Source organism: Nomascus leucogenys, chromosome 11 (assembly GCF_006542625.1).
Source record: "Nomascus leucogenys isolate Asia chromosome 11, Asia_NLE_v1, whole genome shotgun sequence".
In the NCBI taxonomy this organism is placed as follows: domain Eukaryota; kingdom Metazoa; phylum Chordata; class Mammalia; order Primates; family Hylobatidae; genus Nomascus; species Nomascus leucogenys.
Window position 1 is genome coordinate 22,532,975 of NC_044391.1, and position 18,576 is coordinate 22,551,550.

At 35.5% G+C, this 18,576-nt stretch overlaps 1 protein-coding gene across 2 annotated transcripts in view; it reads left to right on the top strand.

Annotated features, from left to right (window-relative positions):
• AKAP9 (A-kinase anchoring protein 9) overlaps positions 1 to 18,576 on the top strand; it is a 177,546-nt gene that overhangs the window by 92,455 nt on the left and 66,515 nt on the right. The window contains exons 16-22 of one of the 2 annotated variants that reach the window (XM_030822060.1): positions 462 to 554; positions 6,442 to 6,798; positions 8,703 to 8,927; positions 10,308 to 10,448; positions 10,927 to 11,030; positions 11,542 to 11,637; positions 13,273 to 13,478. In XM_030822060.1, coding sequence (XP_030677920.1) covers positions 462 to 554; positions 6,442 to 6,798; positions 8,703 to 8,927; positions 10,308 to 10,448; positions 10,927 to 11,030; positions 11,542 to 11,637; positions 13,273 to 13,478 — 1,222 coding nt within the window. The remainder of the gene's footprint in view (positions 1 to 461; positions 555 to 6,441; positions 6,799 to 8,702; positions 8,928 to 10,307; positions 10,449 to 10,926; positions 11,031 to 11,541; positions 11,638 to 13,272; positions 13,479 to 18,576) is intronic. The other variant, XM_030822061.1, reaches the window with a different exon arrangement.

An 18,576-nucleotide genomic window follows, 5' to 3' on the forward strand; every position in this document is an offset into this window, starting at 1 on the left:
TTTGTTTTGTTTTTTTGAGACGGAGTCTCGCTCTGTCGCCCAGGCTGGAGTGCAGTGGCGCAATCTCGGCTCACTGCAAGCTCCACCTCCTGGGTTCACGCCATTCTCCTGCCTCAGCCTCTCCGAGTAGCTGGGACTACAGGCACCCGCCACCACGCCCGGCTAATTTTTTTGTATTTTTAGTAGAGACGGGGTTTCACCGTGGTCTCGATCTCCTGACCTCGTGATCCGCCTGCCTCGGCCTCCCAAAGTGCTGGGATTACAAGCGTGAGCCACCGCGCCCGGCCAAATTATTTACTAGAATTGTTTTTAATTGAGAGAATTAAAATTTATTTTTTGCTGAAAGTATGTAGAACTTTTCTAAAAATACTGATACTTTGGGGAGATTTTGAGGTAGAAGTTTAAAAATAAGTGGTGTATAATTAATGTAAATAAATGTCATATTTTGCTTTTAAATGTAGTTTTCTGGTGAATTTGGAGTGAAAGAGGAAACAAATACCATTAAGTTGCTTGAAAAACAATACCAAGAACAATTAGAAGAAGAAGTAGCTAAGGTAAGCTTATAGCTTATCTGGAAGATTATCTTGGTTTATATTCCCTTTGAGCCTTCAAAAATAACATAGATTTTATTGATGGTATGTACTTTATTTTTATAAGTTTCATATACAGTTCATCTTTAAGTGGTTGGATAATATCAATTATAGTTGCCTTTAAACAAAATATCTTGTGAATTTTTATTTGAGAAGAGCATTCTTCTTGATGTAGACTAGTAAATAGAAGCTTTTCAGGATGCCAAAACAAGTCTATGTATTTGTTGCCTTGTGAAGAAGTTTGGTCTTCCTTAAAAGTTGGGGAGAAGATAGGAAAAGAAAGAGAAAGTGGTTGGTCCTCTGTATATATTATCTGTATCTATTTCCAATCAGAGAAGTTTTATTAGGTAATGACTACAGATACTAAGGGAGGATTATCACTGAGTATTAATTAGCTCCTGGCTAAGTGAAGGAGTTTATCAATGTGAGTTTTGCTCATCTCTGCTTATCCGCTGTGTCCAGAGTCATTCTTTAATATTAGCCATATACCCTAGTGTAACATTATGGTTCCATTTGTTTTGTCTTTGTATTCCTTTTCAAAACTTGTATACCTGATTGGCTTTTAATATTGGAACTGGCAGGGTGCGGTGGCTCATGCCTGTAATCCCACCACTTTGGGAGGCCGAGGCGGGCGGATCACCTGAGTTCAGGAGTTTGAGACCAGCTTGACCAACATGGAGAAACCCTGGCTCTACTAAAAATAGAAAATTAGCCAGGTGTGGTGGCGCATGTCTGTAATCGCAGCTGTTCAGGAGGCTGAGGCAGGAGAATCAGTTGAACCCGGGAGGCAGAGGTTGTGGTGAGCTGAGATTGCACCATTGCACTCCAGCCTGGCCAACAAAAGCGAAACTCCATCTCAAAAAAAAAAGAAAAAAAATATATATATATGGGAACTATTGAATTATGAGTTTGCTTATTTTTTATAATATTTCAACTGTCTTAATATAACAATCCCAGTGGAATATGTGCATTTTAAAGGGGTAGGATTGATTGGTAGGATATAAAGGAAATATATAAGGAATTAGGAAAAACATAAATTAGATGAGGAAGTCAAGACTTAAGGAAATATCTGGGCTGTAAGGACTTATTCACTTATTATGTCTAAAGTGAAAAGTGACACACTATCATTTTTTTAATAGCTTTCAATGTCTAGTTCTTGGAGGAATGCAAGTTTTCCCCTGCATGTAGCTCTTACACAAATTTATCAGATGGAATGGTGTATCAGGGTATAGTAATTAATATGAGGTTTGGTATTGGATATACCATACTTTAAATTCTTGTTCTTTTGGTTTACTAGATTTGTGACCTTAGGAAAGTTACTTAACTTGTGAATCTCAGCGTTTTATATGTTGAAAGAGGAAATTGGCTTAGTAGCAATTGTTATAAGGATTCAATGAGTTAATTCATATAGAACAGTTAGCAAATGAGTTGATACATAGTAAAGACTCATAAATATTATTTTAAAAATAGTCTTATTACTGTGATAATGGTGGTAATAAGATGATGTTTTATAAAGCATTACTCACTCAAGCTGATAGCAGAGCACCAAAGTACTGGTCAGTGATGTAACAGACCTGCACGTTGTGCACATGTACCCTGAAACTTAAAGTATGAGAAAAAAAAAAAAGACTCTTCTAAATGCAGCCAAGATACTGTGGTCCAAGAGATTACATTTGATGGCCCAGCTTGGTCCTAGAATAATATAGATTGTTGATATTAGTCACCAGTACCGATGGGATTATGCTGTACTCTGTACCCCTCAGATATGATAGAAGAAGATGGAGAACCATTTTTCTTTTCTTTTTTTTTTTTGGAGACAGAGTCTGGCTCTGTCGCCCGGGCTGGAGTGCAGTGGCGCAATCTCTGCTCACTGCAACCTCCAACTCCTGGGCTCAAGCCATCCTCCCACCTGAGCCTCCCAAGTAGCTGGTACTACAGGTGTGCACCACCACCCCAGCTAATTTTTTTGTAGAGACAGGTTTTGCCATGTTGGCCAGGCTGGTCTTGAACTCCAGGCTGGTCAAGAACTTCACTCTTGCCCAGGCCGTAGTGCAGTGGCAAAATCTCAGCTCACTGCAACCTCTGCCTCTGGATTCAAGTGATTCTTCTGCCTCAGCCTCTCAAGTAGCTGGGATTGCAGGCACGCACCACCACACCCAGCTAATTTTTGTGGGTTTTTTTTTAGTAGAGATGGGGTTTGATCATGTTGGCTGTAACTCCTGACCTCAAGTGATCCACCCACCTCAGCCTCCCATAGTACTGGGATTACAGGTGTTAGCCACCATGCCCCACCTGTAATATTCTTTTATCATTTAATGTCTGTGGAATCTGTAGTGTTATCCCTATTTCTCACCTTTTTGTCAGATTGGCTAGAGGTTTATTGATTGTATTGATAATATTAAGGATTCAGCTTTTTGTTTCATTGTTGTTTTTATTGTTTTTGTTTTTATTTTCAATTGCTACCCGTATCTTTTTGATATCCTTTTTCTGCTTGCTTTGGACTTAATTTGCTCTTCTTCTGCTTTTCTAAAAGGAATTTCTTTTCTAATGTATGCATTTAATGCTATACTCAAAAGCATAGCATTACAGCTTTAAACATTATAGCTTGTAAGTATAGCAATGCTTCCTTGTAAGCAATGTTTAAAGCTGCATTCTGCAAATTTTCATTCAATCCAAATATATTATTTCCCCTGTGACTTCCTCTTTGATTCATGGGTTATTTAGAAATGTACTGATTTCCACATTTTTATGATTTTCAGATAGCGTCCCATGGTTGATTAACTTAATTAATTTTTAAGTTTCTTTGTGGTCTGGCAAAATACCTCATATAATTTCAGTTCTTTTAAATTTGCTGCCCAAAATATGGTCTTTTCTGGGTGAAAGCTCCGTGTGTACTTGAAAAGAGTATGTGTTTTGCTGTTATTTAAATTTCAGATTTCCCTCTGGTGCCATTTTTCTTTAGCCTAAAAACCTTCCTTTAGCATTTCTTTTAGAACAGGTGAGCTGACAATGAGTTCGACATACAACGAATTTTATGTTGTCTAATTTTGAATTGTATATTAAATGTTTTGTATTTTATCTTTTATATGCTCTGGATGTCATTATAATTCTTTGAAGAATGTGAATTTTTTTTAAAAAATAGGCAGTCCGCCCAGTTAGGTTCAGACTAAAAATCCTGTTTCTTCTTTCCCATACAAATCACCTAAGTTTTGACTTCCCTCTGCAGCCTCCTAGTCATTGTTTACTCTTCAGAATTCTTTAGTTGTTTTGTATTGTGCTCAGTTTTTAGGTAATCAGTGGGAGAAGCAGGCTGTAGTGGGCTTATTTTATGTTGCCTGGAAGCACAGTCTTTGTGTTTTCTTATTCCACAATTCAGATGCGATTATTGCCTTATAGCATCAATTTACCCACATATTTTTTTAAAAAGGATGTTTATGCTGTAATCCTTTTTGCATCTTAGGCCATCCTTTTTTTTTTTTTTATTGATTATCTATTGGGAGTAAACTATGTTTTTTAGTTGTCTTTATTTTATGTCTTTATTGTGTTTTTATCCATAAGTTTGTTTTGTTGACTGTTTGAACCTGTTAACAGTTACTTTTATGCCAGAACTTTGAAGGTAGCATTCCAGTGTTTTCTGATTTCTTGTTTCTGCCGACAAGGTCCTTGTCACTTTGTTGTTCCCTTGTGGGTAATACGTCTTTTTTCTTTGGAAACATTTAAGATCTTTTTGATTTTGGTGTTCTCTTTTCTCCTTTTTTTTTTTAAGAGATGGGTCTGTCAGCCAGGCTGGAGTGCAGTGGTGTGATCATAGCTCACTGTCGCCTTGCACTCCTGAGCTCATGCAGTCCTCTCACCTCAGTCCCTGGAGTAGCTCACCACACCCAGCTACAAATATTTTTGTAGAGATGAGGTATTTGTTTTTATTATAATTCATTGATTATCTTGAATCTTGGCAGTGGTGTCTTCTATAAATATTCTCAGCCATTATCTCGTGAAATAGTTCCTTTCCATTGTTCTCTATTATATCCTCCTGGAACTCTAATTAGATGTTGGTTGACCATTCTCTATCCTTCGTATCTCTGTTCTTCTCTTTCACATTTTTAATCCTTTTTGTCCGTGTTACATTCTCAATATATTCAGTATGAAGAGACAGAGGGAGATCAGGTTCAAGACAGGAAATTAAAGCAAAACCCAGTCATAAGGTTTTGATCACTATTTAGAGAAGGTTAAAGATATGTTTTGTTAAGTTGTATTGTCTAGTTAATTATTTTTAATTATCTTTATCTTTTGACATTTTGCCGTAATGGGTATATGTTCCAGATGACATTGTTGTTACCAAACCCCGGTTCTTCCTGAGCTAGCATAGGCACCCAGAGGTCCAATTTGGTAGGTGAGATATAGTACCAGGATTATCTGGGAAGAAACAGGATGACATACAATGTTTAAGGTGCTTGAGCTCTGTATAGACACATTTTGATTCAAATTTCTGCCCTAACATTTATTAAATATGTGACCTTTGATGTGGTTCCTAATGTTAGAGCACTTGAATTTTCTCTGCCTTGGCTACTGGTATTATAATTATTCCTCTTAAGTCAGTTTTAGCATTATACTTCTGGACAGACTCATTTAGATGTGGAATAGTATAATGTTACCTTTTAGAAAGTGAGCTTAGGCAAGACTATAGGATTTTGAACCCCAGCTTCAATGATTTATTTGCTTTGTGTTTTTGAGTCAAATTACTCCAAAGGAGGCTAGCACAGGAATCAGGTGGGAATCAGGACCCCAGATAGGTGAATCACATTCAGGACAGGAAATTAAAACTAAAGTTCAGTTATATGACCTGGACCAGCAAGGAAAATAATGCTGCAGATCAGTAAGTACAAATATTTCTAATCCCAGGCATACTTTATTCTGGGTTTATTACAGCCAGCCTTCCTTCATTACAAATTATCTATGGAAAAAGGACTTAAAGTTACTGATACAGTTGGTTCTCAAAGGTGTAAGGGCTTGTCAGAGCCAAAACTACTAGTCAGAATTCCGAAGTACCTGTGCTGGGGTGGGATGGGAGGCTAGAATAAGCAGGGATTCAGGATCATAGTTGTAGTGAAAGGTCAAATTGGATTATAATGAAATGTCTACTCATATTTACCAGTCATACAAACTAAGTGTTCCGCTTCTGGGAATTTGTTTTGAGGAAATAAGAAAAGATATGCACAATTATATAATTACAAATATTTCATCACACTGGTATTTAAAATAGTAAAAGAGTGGAATCACTCTAAATGTCCAACATAGAGAATTGATTTAATAAACTTATACTACATCTGTGTAATATGAAACTTTGAACCCATTAGAAATTACATAGAAATGTATTTATTTCTTAACTTGAAGAGATATTTACTGTAGTTAAGCTATAAAAACTGGTTACAGTATTAGAATATGATCACATTTTTATAGGAAAATGATATCTGTATCTATTCATATCTATCTCTCTAAAGAAGAATAAGAAGATTTGGGAAAGTACTAAAATGTTTACAGTGATTTTTCTTGGAAGAGAGAAATATAAGGGCTTTTATTTTCTAATTTTTACTGAACATTTATGGCTGTTATAATCAGAAAACATTTTACTTTTTATTTAAAGTGGCAGGCAGTAAAATAAATACTTTGACATTAGATTTATTGTGAAATAGAGAATCTATCTCGGTATTACTTTATTATAGGATTTCTTTTTGTTTAGAACCATGAGGCCATGCTTTTTTCTATTCATACAATTTTGAGTAGTAACTTGCTTTTTAAATTCCTGCTGATATTTCTAAATCTAATCCTTTATTGTTTGCTTTTATTTCTTTAGGTTATTGTGTCAATGAGTATAGCATTTGCTCAACAAACTGAACTGTCTAGAATATCTGGGGGAAAAGAAAATACTACATCATCAAAGCAAGCACATGCTGTGTGTCAGCAAGAACAACAACATTATTTTAATGAAATGAAATTATCACAGGATCAAATTGGTTTTCAGACTTTTGAGACAGTGGATGTGAAATTTAAAGAAGAATTTAAACCACTTAGTAAAGAGTTAGGAGAACATGGAAAGGAAATTTTATTATCAAATAGTGATCCCCATGATATACCAGAATCAAAGGACTGTGTGCTGACTATTTCAGAAGAAATGTTCTCCAAAGATAAAACATTTATAGTTAGACAGTCTGTAAGTATGCCTCCTGGAATATAAAAAACTTTTTTAAAAATTGTGAATTCTTTCACTATAAAAATATTAGCAATAGTGCTGCTTAATGTTTGGAGGAGGAAAATATCAAATTCAGTCTTATGACTCACATTGTTGTTTTGTTTTGTTTTGTTTTTGAGGCTGAGTCTCACTCTGTCACCAGGGTGGAGTGCAGTGGCACGATCTCGGCTCACTGCAACCTCCGCCTCCCAGGTTCAAGCGATTCTCCTGCCTCAGCCTCCTGAGTAACTGGGACTACATGCGCGTGCCACCACATCCAGCTAATTTTTGTATTTTTAGTAGAGATGGGATTTTACCATGTTGGCCAGGATGGTCTCAATCTCTTGACCTTGTGATCTACCCTCCTCAGCCTCCCAAAGTGCTGGGATTACAGGCATGAGCCACCGTGCCCAGCCAGTTCACACTGTTAATGTGTTTTATTAATTGTAAGATATGTGGATAAGTGACTTAATATTAGTATCAAATAAAACAAGTCTGGTTCATAGTATTCTTGTTTATCTTAAAGATGTTGTACCTGGTAAAATCCCATTGTAAGTTGTACGTACATTAATTCTGTTTCAACCAATTCAAGATTAATTATACTACGATTTGGTAATATCTGTGAATAAAAGATTTGCTTAATTAAATATAACAATATTACAAGGAAATAGCTACCTATTTAGGAAGACTAAAAGATTTTACTATCTATATCCTAATTCTTGATTTATGTACTTATTTATTAATAGATCTATTCTGTGTCTGTGCCTCAACTGTTCACTGCCTTTAACAGAAAGTAATAAATCCTACTTCTTTTAACATTATCTGAATTAAAATTTTTTATTAATATTCAGGATAGGTTATGTTTTGTTCAGACTAATATTCAAGTAAAATTGCCAACTCCAGGCCGAGTGTGGTGGCTTATGCCTGTAATCCCAGCACTTTGGGAGGCCGAGGCAGGTGGATCACTTGAGGTCAGGAGTTCGAGACCAGCTTAGCCAACATGGTAAAACCCCCTCTCTACTAAAAATACAAAAATTAGCTGGGCATGGCGGTGCATGCCTGTAATCCCAGCTACTTGGGAGCCTGAGGCAGAGGAATCACTTGAACTGGGGAGGTGGAGGTTGCAGTGAGCCAAGATGGTGCCACTGCACTCCAGCCTGGGTGACACCAAGACTCCCTCTCAAAAATAAATAAATAGAATAAAATTGCCAACTCTTTATGGAATGCGAAACTTGTTAGGTGTTCTTCAAGACCTCTTTAATTTACCAGCAACTGTTCAAAGTAAAATTATTCGTATAAGTAACATTTCTCCAGGAAATGATGTACTCATAGAATGTATTAAGGAGTTGACTTCTTATGAGTGTGAGACTCTGGAATGTAAAGCTTTTATTTTAAAATAAAATGTATTGAAAATTATTTTTTATCAGTAGTTCTCTGTAGTACTGTGATAACCACTGTGTAAATTAAATGGGTAGTTTCTCATGTTTTATACATTTAATTTTAAAATATAAATATTCCATGGATATTATTTTCCCTTCATAAAATGTCAAGAGGAATAATGGCATTATAGCTTCATTAAGAGTAGAAGGAATCTTAAGTATCTTAGTTCTTTTTTTTCTATTAGAATTAGATTAAGTCTAAACTAATTGATAAATAGCTGTTTCGTTTTTGGAAAATAACATGATAATAAAGTAGCTTTATGTTGTTTTAGAATTGTAATTAAGAAAAACACCATTTTAAAAATTATGTTTTTGTTTAATAAATATTACATGCTTTATGGGATAAGTAATAGAATTGCTTTCGTATTTCTTTAAAATATTAATGCTGACAGATTTTTACAAAATGTGTTATGGTTGAATTTTTTTTTTTTTTTTTTACTATTAAAGATTCACGATGAGATTTCAGTGTCAAGCATGGATGCTTCTAGACAACTAATGTTGAATGAAGAACAGTTGGAAGATATGAGGCAGGAACTTGTACGACAATACCAAGAACATCAACAGGCAACAGAATTGTTAAGGCAAGCACATATGCGACAAATGGAGAGACAGCGAGAAGACCAGGAACAGCTACAAGAAGAGATTAAGAGACTTAATAGACAATTAGCCCAGGTAAGGGTCTTGTAGTCCCCTTTCTCTCCCCAGTTATTTTTTTTTTCCAAACACCATCTTGAACCAGATCCCCAATTAAAACAACAGTATTTTTTATGTAGCCATATTTTTTTTTTTTTTTTTGCTGAAATCTGAATAAATTACATATATTTAGCATCAGGTACACACTCTATACTAAGACAGCAGCTTTAGATCTTGTTAGGGACACCTATCTCAACCTTGGAGTGGGCGTTGTCTTTTCTGTCATTTTATTTAACTCCTTTTTCAAGCACTGGAAAAGTGACTACACGGTTTTGTTTTTTTCTTTTAAATCATTTCATTAGCCATATATAGCAAACTCACTTTGACATTTTGGAAATAACATTGCGCTGAGGTGCTCCATTATGCAGTTACTACCATTCAGTTTTATTATCTTCATTTATAGTTTTGTGAGTCCACCAATTAGCATCTTGAAGGTTTACCTTTATCTGTCTTTAATCCATCTTTTTAATCATGAATGGAAATCGGAAGTAGTATGCTTCTGGAACTCTTTCCAGGGAAACATTCTTCTTGATTTGAGAAATGCAAATTTATTTAACATTCTTATCCCTTTCTTGACTAAATTTAAATACTTCTTGGTATTTGGGAGCTGGATTCTTGTCAACCGCTGTATAAAATATACTCACAAAACCATTGCAGAAAAGCAAGAAATATTTATTTAGAAGTTCTTATGAAAACAAATTTATTGAATTTAATTTTGAAAACTGAAGCTAAAAAGAGATAATAAATATCTAGAGATAACTATTAACAGTATTCTTTCAAACATAAAATAATAGGATAATTGGGAGCTGAGCATAAAACATTATTTGGAAAAATTAACTTTGCTTTTCTTCATTGCATTTTGTGAATTCAAACTTCTTAATTTTCAATGCAAAATTGACAAAAAATAATTGAACTGCACAAATTCCTGAATATATAGACTTAATTGGCTTTTAAAAAATATTTTAACCATCCTGGCTAACACGGTGAAACCCCGTCTCTACTAAAAATACAAAAAATTAGCCAGGCGTGTTGGCGGGCGCCTGTAGTCCCAGCTACTCGGGAGGCTGAGGCAGGAGAATGGCATGAACCCGGAGGCGGAGCTTGCAGTGAGCCGAGCTGGTGCCACTGCACTCCAGCCTGGGGGACAGAGAAAGACTCCGTCTCAAAAAAAAAAAAAAAAAAAAAATTTTAAATTTTGCATTGATCTTTGTATATACTTTTAACCCCTTATGATGGAATATGAATCATAAGTAGAACCAGGGCCTGTTGGTCCTGGGGGTTAAAAGAAATCTGCTTAATATATCTGCCCTTTTTCTCTATCGCAAACAGTATTCTTTCATGACCTTTTTTCTTATTTAGAGATCCTCCATAGATAATGAAAACCTGGTTTCAGAGAGAGAGAGGGTGCTTTTAGAGGAGCTGGAAGCACTAAAGCAGCTGTCTTTAGCTGGAAGAGAGAAGCTGTGTTGTGAGCTGCGCAACAGCAGTACGCAAACACAGGTAGTATGGACTTTGCCCCACCTAGGAGCAATGGATCACCAATTCAGTAGGATTTGTTTGTCTTTGTTTTTGGTATGAGATGTATTATTTTACAGGTACTGAGCTTAACATATTTGTGACTGCATACGTGTAAGGTAGGTGGAGTCAAAATGCCTTACATTTCATTTAAGGTAATTTGAATATGACATTCTGTTAACAGCAAGTATTGTTTCACCAAAGAGAACCTAACAAACTTTATTGTTGCACTACAGCATGCGTAATTTGAACCCATTAAAATTTTTTATTGTGTACGAGAATGTTTTATCCTTTTGATAACACTAATCTCAAGTATAGTTAAATATTATACCAAACAGTATCAATTTTGTGCACAGAGGTTTCTATTTTATCTCATACCAATATAGAAGAATGACATGCTGTTTCCAAGATGACAGGTTTTCTTTCTGTCTTCTCCTCTCTTCCTTTACACAAACTTAAACAGAATGGAAATGAAAACCAAGGAGAAGTTGAAGAACAGACATATAAAGAAAAGGAATTAGACAGAAAACCTGAAGATGTGCCTCCTGAGATTTTGTCTAATGAAAGGTATACAAAATGTGTACTTTTTCAGTGCAAAGTAAATGAAAATGGTTGTTTCAATGTAATAGACTTTGTCCTTATTTTTATCTTGTACATTGATGCTTTGTCTTAAAAATCATCATACTCTCTGTGTATGAAACACGTCCATGTATGTGTAGTATGTAAAGGATTTTCAGTTTTTCATCATTAAATAGATAACATTAAAAAAAAATCTTTTCTATATAAATTTTGATTGGATATTAATCACATACTTAACTGTTAGTTACCTGATGTTAGCAAAACTTTTCCTTACTTTGATTTTGTAGAGGTTAATATAAAAATGTAAAATATTAAGTGAGAATAGTTATCCTACGTTAGTATTAAAGACTTTTAAGCACAATATTTTAAACTTTGTTTTGTTCAAATGAAAATAATTTCTTTAATTTTAAATTAAAACTAATATTTACTTCTTAATTTCCTCCTTTTCCAATTTCTGTGACTGTCAACCCTCTTGTGTTCTCCTAACCTCCTTCCTCAGCTTGCATGGAGGAATTTGGCCCCTAAGATTTTGGCTTCCCCATTGGATCATCAGTATGGAACGCAGTCAGTATGGAACTCAAACAAGAAAGACAGTGTATGAAAATTAGAGTTACCATGGCAATATAAAATAAACACTTTGTTTATTTTATATTATTTATCTCTAATTGGTAAATTTTGAAAACTATGGAGTACTTAATTTTTAGGAATTTTTATAGTAAGTGCCAATAAAATGAGTATTCTTTTTTTTAAACCATGATATTAATTTTAATCATTTCTCTTAAGTAGAAATATTTTCACATTATTCTAGTCCTGGGGTTTGGGGCTTAAACAAAACCTCAGAACAAGTTAAGGAAATAAAACCCTTGGCTTCCTACTAAATTAGTTTAGTTTTATTTTTAGTATTCTTGATTATATAAGCAGAGAACTTGATCTAGGTGCAAAAATAGAACTGTCTCTTTCACTTGACAAATACTAACGGAAAACTTCTCCATTTATTATCTTGTCTTAAAATAGATATGTCATGTGCCTGTGAAACAGGTATCCTTTAGCCTGATTTTTGGCAAGCTCCTACGGTGTGAAGCTAAAAGATAAAACTGTCTTAAGGCAGAAGACCTTTACCATGAAAATCTTTTATTTTGTCTGCATGTATAAAGTGTGCCTTTGTTGAACTGAGTTGCTAGGACAAGAGAGTTGTTTAATTTTTAAGAAAATTAACCAGGCAATCTTCTGAATCACCGTTTATGGAAGTACCTTTCTTCGCGTGCTAGAATGTTCATGTTAAGCAAAAAAGAGAGTACAAAAACACTTTGTTCAGGATGATCTCATTTTTGTTTTTAAAATATGTGTATATTTATAAGAGAGGCAGGAGGAAAAGTCTAGAAATACAGACATTAAAATTGTAATAGTGATTGCTGAGGTTTTTTGGTGAGTGGTTAGCAGTATTTTCCAAATTTTTTTAAGTAAGGATTACTTTTTAAAAAGAGAGACACACCAAATTCATTCTATTTAGTTGAAAACAGGTTTCTTCTACTGACTTAAATGAGTGTGGTGAGTGTAACTTGAGAAATTTCTGTCTCTGGAGCAGATGTAATAAAAACGGCCTATGATACTCCCTCTGGTGTTGACAGATAGTGGAATTTCATTACAGACCTTTTTAAAAACAGATCTCTGCCTAACTATTACTTTTTGTAATTTAAACATTCAGCTCATTACCATTAACTTGTACAGATACTACCACATAATTTTTTCTGGTGTGATTTTAAAATTATGTTTTAAAATATGTTTTTATGTTTAACATATAGAAAGATTAAATGTACAAAATACATATGTATAACCATGGACAGCAAGCTCAATAACTTGCATATGCTTTGGCACTACCATACTTTTTAAAACTTAAATTTTGTCTCCCAAAATTTTCTCTTAACCTAGTTACTAGCTTAAGACTTTAGTTATTTTTTTCAAGTCAACTAAATACTGTACATTTTAAAAAATGGTATGATTAAGCTAACTGGCCAAAATTTTTCAGACAAAAACAAATCATTTTATAATATAGTTACAAATAAAAAACAAGAAGCGCTTTATTGTTGATGCTGTTGGGTATTATTTTAATAAAAAGGATCATCTTATTTTTCAAATCAAATATTTTGCAGTGTACTTTTTAGTGGACATAAGCAAAGTGTTTGCTTCAAAAATATTAAACATTTTAATCAATGCTTCTTTATCTATACAGGTATGCACTCCAGAAAGCTAATAATAGACTTTTGAAGATCCTCTTAGAAGTTGTAAAGACAACAGCAGCTGTTGAAGAAACGATTGGTCGCCATGTCCTTGGGATTCTAGATAGATCTAGTAAAAGCCAGTCATCTGCCAGCCTAATTTGGAGGTCAGAAGCAGAGGCATCTGTAAAGTCATGTGTCCATGAGGAACATACAAGAGGTACTAGTTTTCTATATTGTGGAAACAATCATTTCAACGAATCTTGCTGAGTTCAAGGCATTTTGCCATGTGTTGAAAATATAGAAGAGAAAATAAGTATTTTCCAGCAAATGGACCTTCAAACAGAAATACATTAGAGCAACTCTTCTCAAACACCATTATTGTATAGCATTTGCCTAGTGGGTATCATAGAGTTGTCATTATATTTACCCAGGGTTGCCACAGTGTCTACATAAACCAGAATGCTGTTACATTTCTCCACTGATAAAATTTATACATCAGCACTCAGGACTCTTACCAGTATCTGTGAGGTATGGATGACATCCTGAAACCATCCTATAGATTAAGGAAAGATTAGAAATAAAGACTTTTTAGGAACCCAGCACCGGTTTCACGTACCTGTTGAAATGGTTAGAAGAAAGTCTTGATCAGAAACCCAAGATTTGGTCTTATCTTTGGACTGTCCTCTGCTAGATTCTTTCTTCCTTTTGAAAAAGTGAGTTGAAATATTACACAATGTATATGGATCAAGAGATTAGGTCCTGATATGCCAGAGCTGTCTTCGTAATTCTGTCTTCCTTCAGCTGTGTGGATTCGGCTCTTCTTTCCGTTTCTTTCTTTTTTTTTTTTTTTTTTTTTTTGAGACAGAGTCTCGCTGTGTCTCCCAGGCTGGAGTGCAGTGGCGCAGTCTAGGCTCACTGCAACTTCTGCCTCCCGGGTTCAAGCAATTCTCCTGCCTCAGCCTCTCAAGTAGCTGGGACTACAGGTGCATGCCACCACACCGAGCTAATTTTTGTATTTTTAGTAGAGACAGGATTTTACTGTGTTAGCCAGGCTGGTCTTGAATTCCTGACCTCAGGTGATCTCCCCAGCTTGGCCTCCCAAAGTGCTGGGATTACAGGCGTGAGCCACCATGCCTGGCCTCTTCTTTCTATTTCTTCCCATCATATTGCTGAACTCCATTGTCTCTTGTTTTTTCAATTTCTTTTTCCTTGCAGGAGAGGGAAATGAGGAAATCAAAAGAGGGGAAAAGTTTTGTGAGATGGAGAAACATAGGATCTGGACTCCTGGCTTAGAAGATCAAGCCCGCAGTTCACTACCATTCCACACTCAAGCACTTCTCCCATAGAGGCAGACCTAAAATGCCAGTTTTTGTAATTTTTGAGAGCATTCTGTTTGTTAAATTTCATGCGGAGAAATGAGAAGAAATTATCCCATTTATGGAAGGTTTGCCTAATTATAAGTTGGCCAGTAGTGTGTTTCTAAGTACAGAGAAAAGCTTGATTTGCAATTGCAAATAAAACTGATTTTTAAACACCTCAGCTGAGTTCAAAGATAGTTTTAAAAATTGCTTTTAGTAAATTAAGAGCTGAAATAATAGTGAATTTGAAACCTTGCTTTCAAATTCACTCTTTTCAAACTTGGTAGAAGGATTTTTAAAATTAACTTCACTCTTGGTTAAGCTCTCAGTCACGGCTATTTTATTTCTGCATATGGATCTTTATAGAGAAGAATTAGGTAACATTTTCTTGGTCTGGTAGAAGTGTTTGTCAAATTATGCTTTTTAAAAAACAATTATTTCACAAGCTTGTTTCACCTAACCATTTAGGGAGGGATTTTGCTGTTCTACTGGTAAGACCTAGACCAGGTTGACTGCCATATTCAGAAGACACTCTGAGAATGTTCTGTGCATTACAGATGTATTTTGTGCTTTTGTTGTTGTTGTTGGCACTTCTCTTAGATACTTCTCAACATGGCTGCCAAAGTATTCAGCAGACAAAATACCTTGAAAGACAGTGAACTTACTTCCAGAGCACTGTCTCCATAAAAAGGAATAAATTGATAATTTAACTCAAGCACAGAGGATTATATTTATGTTCATTTTCCATGAGAAAGCAGACCTAAAAAGACTTCTGATCCACTAGCCTATTTTCTTGCATAAGTGTATCTAAATCTTCCAACACAGATGAAATATGTATATCCTATTTTAAGATACAGTAATGGTTTTCTTTTTTTTTTTTTCCTTTTGAGTCTCGCTCTGTCACGTAGGCTGGGGAGCAATCTCTGCTCACTGCAACCTCCACCTCCCGAGTTCAAGCGATTCTCCTGCCGCAGCCTCCCAAGTAGCTGGGACTACAGGTGCCTGCCACCATGCCTGGCTAATATTTTTGTATTTTTAGTAGAGACAGGGTTTCACTATGTTAGCCAGGCTGGTTTTGAACTCCTGACCTCAAGTGATCCACCAGCCTTGGCCTCCTAAAATGCTAGAATTACAGGCGTAAGCCACTGTGACTGACCATAGTTTTCATTTATAAGCAATTTTATGAGTTTAATTCTACAGACATTTACTGAGCTATTTCTCTATGCTCTCAGCTTTACAGCAATTCATAGTCTAATGAAGAAGTCATTGCTATTCTGATTCAAAGCAAAATAGAGTCATAATACTTAATATTTTGCCTAAAACCACTACGTATATTTGAATCAACTAATAAAGCCTTTAAAATTTTAGTTATTTAACTGTTGACCGATTCTGAGAATAATAGTGAGATAAGAGAAAAAGCTAAATCCACAGTTAAGAAATATAGCGTATAGAATATTGTAGCAGAGATAATTTTGCTAGGATTAGTATCATTGGTTATATTTACTTTCCATTTAGTTAACTCCATCTTACTGTTTTTATGTTTAGCAGCGGTGTGATCGTCTTACTAATAAAATTGGAGCAACCACTAATATTACTGGGGGACACTTAATGGATCCATCTTGCATCTTTAAGGATATATTGAGTTAATAGAATTTATAATTTAAAATTTTTAATTTTTAAGTAAACTTGAAAGAAAATACTGGCTTTAAAATATTAACACTGTGTTCCATATGTAAGAATTTTTTCTGACATTCCTTCATAAATGTAATGGAAGCATTATTTTTAAAAATGAAATAACTTTTGACAGATTTATGTTTTTTAGTGTAACAAAAAAATTAAATCAGTCTAATTGCAAAGCAACTTTTGCTTTTCAGTTTTCATATATGACTTTTTGTTTTAACACTTGTGATGTATTTTCAGCCTTCAGGTCTGAACTTGTTTCGATTTTAAACATGTATGGACTTGTTAACACTCAAAAAGTAAAGAATAAAGTTGCTAATATTTGCTTCCGCATAAGAGTAACCTAGTTTATGAAACTGAAGGGAAAATTTGATCTAACATAAAATTACTTAAACCTGAATGAATATTAGATCAGTTCATAAAAGTGAATTCCCCAGGTTATGTTGAAAAAAAAATTTCCTTTAGGTCTTCACTGTGATGATTCAGTGGTTTTATGCTCACCTCTCCCATAGGAGGCCAGGGATGGAATCTTGTTTGCTGCTGCCTCCTTTTGGAGAAATGTGATCTTACAGAAGGAATGCTCTAGGGGCTGAGAGTCATGGCTCATGCCTGTAATCCCAACACTTTGGAAGGCCAAGGCAGGCAGATCACCTGAAGTCAGGAGTTCAAGACCAGCCTGGCCAACATGGTGAAACCCCGTCTCTACTAAAAATATGAAAATTAGCCAGGTGTGGTGGCGCATACCTGTAATCCCAGCTATTCGTGAGGCTGAGGCAGGAGAATGCTTGAACCTGGGAGGTGGAGGTTGCAGTAAGCCGAGATCCCACCACTGCACTAATCAGAAGGCTTTTTTTTTTTTCTAGCCCACCGTGATATTGGGCAAACCTCTTAAGTCTCCCAGGGCTTCAGTACAGTTTTCTCAACTGTCAGATACCAGGATCAGACTAAAGCCTAGTGGTTTCCACTGGAGCCATAGAGATTCAGAGAGCCTTTGGGGCAGAGAAGGCTTTATCATATTGCCTATCCCACTTTAACCTGAGAAGTTTATCGTTATCTGTCAGGGAATTAACATGTTATAATCCATAAAGTTAATAACTAAAGGACTTGAATAATCATCATTTACTATGTTTTAAGACATAAATCCAAGAGGTTCACCAATTTGAAATGATTATATTTACCAAACTGGACATTCTAAGATTATTATTGGCATCTTGTGAACTTCCCCTGCTAATCTATATTATCCTCTGAATTTTTCCCTCCAAGACTAGTTATTACAAATAAAGTTTAGGGGCAGGCACAGTGGCTCACGCCTGTAATCCCAGCACTTTGGGAGGCTGAGGCGGGTGGATCATGAGGTCAGGAGATGGAGACCGTCCTGGCTAACATAGTGAAACCCCATCTCTACTAAAAATACAAAAAATTAGCCAGGCATGGTGGTGGGTGCCTATAGTCCCAGCTACTTGGGAGGCTAAGGCAGGAGAATGACGTGAACCCCAGAGGCGGAGCTTGCAGTGAGCGGAGATCCAGCTACTGCACTCCAGCCTGGGTGACAGAGTGAGACTCCGTCTCAAAAAATAAAAATAAATAAATAAATAAATAAATAAATAAAGCTTAAGCTTGATGTCTTTCTCATATTTCTATTTTATAGGATTTTTTTAAATTCGGTTTTTTCTTGGAACATAATTCAGATTATTTCAGATTGTTTATACCTTCAAAATGTTATTAAGAAAATACCTTAAGCTAGTTGACGTCTTCGCCTTTTCTAGGTACTTTAATGTCTATTTTTAAAAATTAGCCATTTGGCTTTAAAAAGCCAGAGGCCTTTTATAAGTCACTTTCACGCACCCTCTGTATTTTGTGCTTGAGATTTGCTCCCATCTAATACACCATACCTTCAGTCTTTTCTTCATGTTGATTCCTTCTCTATAGCCCAAAACATTAGACTATCTTCATACTGCCTTAAAAATTTAAGAAGTGTTGAATTTTCTCACCTTTGTTCCCTGCTCAAGGTAAATTTCAGCAAACTTTTTTTAATTTTTTTTTTTGAGACGGAGTTTCGCTCTGTCGCCCAGGCGGGAGTGCAGTGGTACAATCTTGGCTTACTGCAACCTCCACCTCCTGGGTTCCAATGATTCTCCTGCCTCAGCCTCCCAAGCAGCTGGGACTACAGGCACGTGCCACCATGCCCGGCTAATTTTTGTGTTTTTGTAATTTTTTTTTGTATTTTTGTATTTTTTAGTAGAGATGGAGTTTCACCATATTGGCCAGGCTGGTCTT